Source organism: Canis lupus, chromosome 25 (assembly GCF_011100685.1).
Source record: "Canis lupus familiaris isolate Mischka breed German Shepherd chromosome 25, alternate assembly UU_Cfam_GSD_1.0, whole genome shotgun sequence".
Taxonomy (NCBI): domain Eukaryota; kingdom Metazoa; phylum Chordata; class Mammalia; order Carnivora; family Canidae; genus Canis; species Canis lupus.
In genome coordinates, this window is record NC_049246.1 from 13,472,776 (window position 1) to 13,480,944 (window position 8,169).

General features: G+C 40.6%; 1 protein-coding gene across 9 annotated transcripts in view; it reads left to right on the forward strand.

The window, feature by feature from the left end:
* Window positions 1–7,839, forward strand: part of LOC486036 (ATPase, aminophospholipid transporter, class I, type 8A, member 2-like) — a 182,902-nt gene extending 175,063 nt beyond the window's left edge. For all 9 annotated transcript variants that reach the window (XM_038573428.1, XM_038573426.1, XM_038573427.1 and 6 more), the window contains 2 exons: window positions 1,477–1,565; window positions 7,434–7,839. In XM_038573428.1, coding sequence (XP_038429356.1) covers window positions 1,477–1,565; window positions 7,434–7,564 — 220 coding nt within the window. In that variant the 3' untranslated portion in view covers window positions 7,565–7,839. The remainder of the gene's footprint in view (window positions 1–1,476; window positions 1,566–7,433) is intronic.
* The last annotated feature ends 330 nt before the right edge of the window (window positions 7,840–8,169 follow it).

Here is an 8,169-nt window from a genome sequence, read left to right on the forward strand (position 1 = left end):
ATAACCATATCTGTGTGGTACATTCACATGCTTAAAACACTCTCTAGCTGTGAAAAGGAGTCAGGAAGCTCTCTTTGAACTGAGATGCCAGTGGTTCCAGGATGTATTAATAGAAAAAGTCAAATGTCAAGCGCTGTGTACAATATGCATCCTTTGGTGTAAAAGGGGAGGTATAATAATATATGAACGCTTTTTCTTATAAAATAGCTAAGAAACCACTATGAATGATTACCAGTAAGGAAAAGAGGAAAACAGGAAGATGGGAAAAGACAGTAGAATAATTATTATCTATTTTCTCTTTAAAAATTTAACCAGGTAAATGCTTTATCTGTGACAAATTTAACAGAGATAGGAAGGGAAGGAGCAGGAGAGAGAAAGAGAGAGGAGAGAATGCAAATGAGTAAGTGGATTCTGAAAAGCCCAGAGCCAAATGTTCTTCAGCTCCTAGATATACAAGCAAAAGTAAAATCCTACTCTGAGTCAACTACTTTGGAAATTTCAACCTTTTTTATGATTAATTTTTAAAAATCTCATTCAGAACATTATCGAGAGGTCACTTTCATTCTAGAGTGGAATTCAGAGGGGCAAGTCAATAGCCAACTATTCCAAAGGCCCCTCCATTGTGTGATAACCTTTGAGCTACACCACCCCAATAGATGCTACTTCAGGCAGCTCTTAGAAACTTTCTTCTGAGCCATGAAAGGGAAGCTGGCTCTAGAGAAGGCTCTCTTCCCACAGGAGGCATGGCATAGGTGCTTGTTGAAAGAAGCTGCAATTTGTTACACAGGCTTAGAGCCCCTCAAATCTCTAGAAATACCAGGATACATGACAAATGCCAAAACAGCAAAAGACTCTTATGGTTTGGTGACATCTCAGAAGCGAGAAGACAGAGAAATTTAGGCTGCATGGGTATTTTGCTTTTATCCCATTTTTCAGGCTTATAGAGAAAAAGAAAAGAAACTATGGACTTCCCTAATTACACTGCTATATTTACACACAATGACCTCACTCTTTGGAATTTAGAAAGTATTGAACTTGGGGCTTCCAGTGTGGTCCCACAAAAAGCCTTGGGATCTAGAGAAGCAACCTCTCATGCCTAGAGCTGATCCTTGCTGATACGCGTTGTTCAGAGTCTTGAACCAGGAAGTTGTGACAAAGATTTTTAAAATACACACCATAAAATCTGTAAGGTGCTCTGGGAGGCCAGAAGACTGACAGGACATGCATCATTCCTTTCGATTACTGGGGAGAGTCAGGAGAGCTGTATATAAGAAATGCTCACAAGTAAAACCCCTATTTCAGAAGCACCTTGCTGAGTGTCTGGATAATATAAATTTTTTACTTTAGATATATGAACACTCTCTAAAATACGAGGAAGACTCTTTTCTTTTACTTTGTAACGTTATTTCCCCCAATAAAGTTCTTTGAAATCTGTTCCAATTAACTAAAGCGAGGCTATGATTGATTTACCCACAGGGTGGAGGCAAAAAATGTCCAAATGTCCCTAGCCAGCCAACCACACAAGATTGTCTTCCGGCATGAATCTGTTGACCAAAGCACCCCATGTAAGTAACCTGCCCTAATGTAGGCCACAAGCAGAGACTACAGACATGAAGGATGAGTCATTAAATGTCAGGTGCTTCTTGAGATTAGGCCAAGTGAAATGAGCCAGACACAAAACAAGTACTGTATGACTCCACTGATATGAGGTACTTAGAGTAATCAAATTCATAGAGACAGAAAGGGGGTGGGGGTTTCCAAGGGCGGGGGGTGATGTGGGAGAATGGGGACTCCGTGTTTAATCAGTATGGAGTTTCAGTTTGGTAAGATGGCAAGAGGTGTGCAGGTGGCTGCTAGTCATGTGTCCACAGCACTGTGAATGCCCCGGAATCGTATAGTTAAATATCACTAAGATGGTAAACTTTTTTTAAAGATTTTATTTACTTGAGAGAGTAAGAGCAGAGCAAATGAGAGAGCATGAGTTGGGGCAAGGGGCAGAGGCAGAGGGAGAAGCAGGCTCCCAGCTGAGCAGAGGACTTGACCCCAGGATTATGATCTGAGCCAAAGGCAGACACTTAACTTATTGAACCACCCAGACACCCCAAGGTGGTAAATCGTATGTTACATGTGTTTTACCACAATTTTTTTTTAAAAAACAAAACTACCTGTAGTATTAAACATTTTTTTAAGAGGTAAAGTAGTTCTCATAGGGCAGGAGGGCTCAACTGGATTCATGAAATTAATGATCTTGAAAGCAAGTGCAATTTCAAAGAACATAATTCCTGATTTTTCATTCTTGAATGATAACATCCTTAAGCCTAACATCCTCATGTTTTCAAGATCCTTTGACAGACTCCCAACATCCCATTTAAAATGGAAAAGTGGTATCTGGTGCCGAGTAATTTTTACTCATAGGAAGCTTATGTACCCTTTCTGGGAGTGTGATGTTAACATCGCCCACGTTGGGCACAAAAACCTTTAAAAGTCATTTCATTTTCCCTTCCTTCAATAAGAAATGCATCCAAGAAGTGCCTGGTTGAAAGATTTAGTTCCTATGTGACTCATGTCTGATAATGTGAGTGCTGAATACTATTCTGAGAAAGGAAACAAGTCAAACAAAAAGGTACTACAAAGGAATGTGGGGTATTTGTGGGGAATGAAAACCAACTGTCCCTCTTTTCTGACCAAGGTGTTCACTGAGAGTTGTAGGATTTTAAAATTCTAGATTTTTTTATTTTCTTTGTTTTTCTTATCTCTGAGGTTTGTCTGTCTCTGGATTGATCACTCTTTCTCTTTTGCACACATGCACTCTTACTTCCTCTTCTCCTGTGCCCAGCACTTTTCTTCCCCCTCTCTTGCTAGATGAGTTAATATCCCTCTGATCCTCTTTCCCAAACGATGACCTTGATCCCTACACCCCCGAGAAAAATGGGCCAGAAATGAACTTCCAGGGGCTCTCACCACCACCTCACCTGCCAGCTACTCCCATCCACATGCACTGCCTTCCCACTTGTTTCCACAGATGGCTCTCATGCCAGTGCATGGCCACTGACTCCATTTGCTCATGTTCACCCAGGAACCCCACTCTGGTCATTCTTTCCTCTGTCTCCTAACATCACCACTTTTTTACTCTGCTCTATTAGATCATTCTCATGAGCACACAAAAGGTTGTCTTAAAAAGTAGAACTATATCTGGACCACACATTACCCATTAGAGCATACTTCATTTTGTTGCTCTCCTTTGCAGCAACAGTTCTTGGTCAAATTGTCTGTATCCATTTTCTCCAAATCCCCTTTTCCCCATCTCTCTTAAACCCACTCCATTAAACCTTCATTCTCACCACTTAACTGACATTCCTCCAGTCAAGGCCACCAGTGATTTCCAAAATTGAGCACCTGGTTTCCTCTCTCACCGAGCCTGTTCCATTGGCAGCCTTCACTTAAAGACAACTACATGCCTCCAATTGCTCACGTCAAAATCCTTGGAGTCCTTCTAATTCCTCTAACATATAGATGGCTCTGCCATCACATTGTGTTCAGAGTCTGACCACTTCTCAGTCATACCTCTGTTGGCACCCTTGTCAGGACCACCATCACCTGTCTGCACTACTGCAACAATCTCTTAACAAGTCTCCTGCTTCTACCCTTGATTTTCATATGGCAGCCAAAGTGATGCATTTAAAATCATGTCAGCACAAGCACCTCAAATTTCTGTTCAAAATTCTTCAATACTATCTCTCACATTCTATATAAAAGCCTTACAATGGCCAAGAAAAACTTACTTGATCTGGATCCTGACTTTCCTGGTGTCATCTGATCTTCCTTCTTCATTCCGCTTCATTCTCTGTGATCTTCTGTAATATATAAGGACTGCTCTTGCCCTAGGGCTTTTGCATTGGCTGACACTTCTAGCCTGAAGTCAGCCTACAAAGCAAATCCCTCATATATCTGTGTTGTCCATTCTCACTTCCTTCAAGTCTTTGCCCAAATATCATGTTCTCAATAAAGTCTACCTTGACCAGTCTATTGCTATACAACTGCATCCCTGATTTCAGTTTACTTTTTCTTTCAATCTTAGCTCTTTAATACACTCCTGGGTACTATATGATTAACTTTTTGTTATGTGATTGTTGTCTTCATGTACTTATATATTATTGCTAGAACATAAGCTCTATAAGAACAAGTATTTTGCTTCACTAATTTACTCCAAGAATGCATGTACATAGTAGACACTCAACACAAATCTTACTGAACTAATTGACTAATAAAGAATCCAAACAGAATTACATATACTAACAAATAGTCATTCCTTCTTCCATCTGTCCAATATCAACTCTAAACACAGACAAAATGGAACCAGTATTTACTGAGCACATACTGTGATCTTGACCAATGTTAGACACGTGGCCTTTATTACACTGAATATTTGGAGCCATCATGTGGAGAAAGTTATGAAATAATTGTTGAATGACAAGTTAACTGAATGAATCCTCATTTTGCAGAGAACAAAATGGTGGTTCAGCAAATTTAGTCACTTGCCTTAGATTATATAACTAGAAATGGGTGGAAGCCAGACTGGAACTTCAGTCTGTCTCATTCTAAAGTGCCACATTGTTCAGCTCCAGAGCAGACACATAGGAATCAGACAGATGGGCAATTGTCTCCCAGGTCTGCCTCTTGACTTGCTATGGAACTCTGCGCATGTTAGTTACCATCTTTGAGCTGTACTTTTCTACCTTTTCGGTATTTCATGCTATTGGGGTTACCATAAGCAAAATGGAGTGTTAAAGGACCCATATATGTAGATTCAAATAGAGGGATAAGTGCCTTACACAAGAATCAGATGGTCCTAAAACCACTACAAAACCTTTAATAATATATGAGAACATGAATGACTTTAAAACATTATTGGCTATATATGAGAAATAGAAAAAATATATTTCAATTACTTTTAAAAATGCTGTATAAGGAGAAATTATTTTCATGACTCACTTTGTAAAAATATTAAAATAGGGAATCCTATTGGAGGATTAGAAATCTTATAGGAATACAAGAGGTTCTAAGTTGTTTTCTCTACGACATCATCTTTTGTTGCTTGAGGTGAAATTCCTCAGCCAGTTTGTAGGTTTTTAGGTTCTGTGTGTTTTTCTGCTGTACACCACAATATTAATTTGTAAAGTGCTCTGAGCTCTTCAAATAAGAAATAAGCGGGTAGGTTCTCTATTAATTGCAATTAACAACTCTTTCTTGAGCCAGAAAATTCTGACTTTAAGATTTTATCAGACTCCTAAATTTATAATAAAGTGAATTAAATGAGACAATTATGCCAAAATAATGAGAAATGACATGGTTGATTCTGAAATCTGTTAAATGTTTTACCAGGTTGAAGAAAAAAAGTGACTTAAAAATTCCCTCATACTTCATTCTAGCCTCCAGTCCCCTTCCCTGCCTCTCTCCCCCATCCCCCTGATTCTGGCTGCTGCTGAGCATGTAGGAAGCAGATGCACTGGGAAGTCAGCCCGGGGAAGTTCAGAAGTTGGGTCCATCCAGGGCTTTCCCTAGTCCCCATCACTACTTTGTGGCTGCCAGGACTTCCTGAAAGACAAATGAAAGTGGGATAGGCTAATTGCTGGAGGCTTCCTCTGAGTTCCCCATTTGGATGCAAATACGGGCTAAATGTCCACCTGGTAGAAGCTGGTGACCTGAGGGTGTGTCTTTGTCAGGCTGAGGGGTGCAGGCTGGACAAGCTGAGGGTCATGGGTCCAGTTGTCGCTTTTCAGCTATCATTCCTCCCTGGGAACAGTTTGGAAAGGAAAACCAGCCCAGATTTCCAGAAGATACCATTTAATCTCTAAGTAGCCACAGATTCTGGTTTTCTGAGGCCAAATCTTTGTACAACTGGGGGGACCTTTTTTAGGAAAATTAGGTTTAAATGCAAATATTTAGAATGGGTAAAAAAAAAATCACAACATATCACTAGAGTACAAAAGAAAAATTTAAAACATCACCCAGAGCCTTTAATGAGGGTAATGTGGCTGATATTTCATCAGCTCACAAAAGATCTTTCTCTGTGTATGTGTCTTGTAAGAATCAGGGAGAAATATTCTTTTCAGACCCACTTGCTCTCTGGAAGTCTTAGGTCAAGAATTAAAAACAGGAAAGAGGGATCCCTGGGTGGCACAGCGGTTTAGCGCCTGCCTTTGGCCCAGGGCGCGATCCTGGAGACCTGGGATCGAGTCCCACGTCAGGCTCCCAGTGCATGGAGCCTGCTTCTCCCTCTGCCTGTGTCTCTGCCTCTCTCTCTCTCTCTCTGTGTGACTATCATAAATAAATAAAAGTTAAAAAAAAAAAAAAACAGGAAAGAAAGGTTTGAGGTCTCCATTTGAGTGGGGAGGAGACAATTTAAAATGCTAACATGTCTTCTGTGTAAAAAGGGCAGGGGGATAAGTAAGAGAAGGGGGATGTTTCATTCATTTTTGTAGCCCTCCTTGTTGTTATGATTAGAACATTTGATATAAAAATGAAGGGACAGCTGTTTTTCTACCTTTGGTCGTCTATGGCTGACATGAAGTGGGCCCACACTCAGAAAGAGGCAGCCCCTGAATGCTCAGAAATCCTGCCTGTGGGTTTTCCTGCCAAACCTGTAGGCCCTGTCCTGCGGTATCTTGTCCTTCATAGCCACTAAGAACATCCCATGGATACACACGGGAAACACTTGGGTGGTTCTAAAAAATGCCAAAGTTTCACCTTGAGATTATGATCGAGTTCCTCTGAGTGGGAAGGAAAGAGGAGGAAGGACGCCCCCGGGGTTGGAAGCTATTGATTCCAGCATCCACCTGACAGTTGTGGTTCAATTGCCCTAAACAGTGGTTCTCCATACCTTGCACTCAGGCCAGCAGCTGGTGCATCAGCTGGGAAGCTGTTAGAAATATCAGCTCTAACACAGCAGGCTCACTAAACCAGAAATTCTGGAGGTAGGGCCAGTGGTCGCCAAGTGAATCCTGGCACACACTCAAGTGTGAGAACCACTGGTCCAGTGTTAGTGCTGGATCCCAGGATTTTACCAGCTTTCAGGTGATTCTACTGAGGAGAGAATTCTGGGACCACTCGTCTTTCCTTCCACACAGAAGCACTGCAGTTAATCCAATAATTCAGTATATGCCACATGGATATAAGTTACTTTTCTTCTTTCAATGATGACTCCAGAAATGGGTATGTTTAAAGGGCTCCTCTAAGTAGTTCTTTAATATGGCCAAACCTGCAAGCTGCTCCATTACTGTTCTCTCACCACACCTCGCCATTCTCCTTGCCTCTGTTACTAGCCTGGCTAATGTGGCCAATGTGTGCCAGTTAGGTAGGGGTCTTGCTTTCTGTCAGAATGTTCCTTGTACATTAGTGCTCCTAACAGATTCCCCTGTGCTTTACTCTTTCAGATGGGTACGCATTTTCTCAAGTAGAACAAGCTGTGATTACTCAGGAAGAACTAATCTGTTCTTATGACACTACTAAAAGCCAAGGCTGTAAGAGCTTAAATAAGGCCTCTTCTGGCCCCAACTATGAGTGAGGTTTGGACCACAACATCCTGTGTTCTTATGTCCTTCCCCCAAACCGCAGAACATGCCAACACCCCCGAACACTCTTTTCTTGTGGCTCTGGCCAGTTATTTATGTATTGGTTTATGTATGGATCACAATCCCTTGATATAAATAATGGGGGAAGCCTATTTGCTTTTCCTTAATTTGTCTTCAATGTTTCACCTGACCTGTTTACTTTTCTGTAGTTGTGAGAATTTATCAGTTGTCTTAAGTATAAAATTAAAAGCATTTTGTTTCACCAAAATTTAAGCTTTAGTACAAGTTATTTTGGGAGAAAAGGTAGAGAAGGTCATGATGCTTAACAACCCTATCTTAATTGAAAAGGAGTCACACAGAAACTTTGTATCTTGAAAACTCAACAGATTAAGGCTGGCATATGAAGGCAGCATATAAAGTATTTTTCTTAAGTAGAATGTCCTGTCACTTTGAATCACATTTGTATAATTTGCACAGTATTCTTGATTTCGATGAATTCATATAATAGGTGTAATATACTGGTAATCTCAGGTTTCAAAATTATTGTGCAAAAATCAACATATCTCCTTATTTTCTGGACATCAATGTACTCTCTATT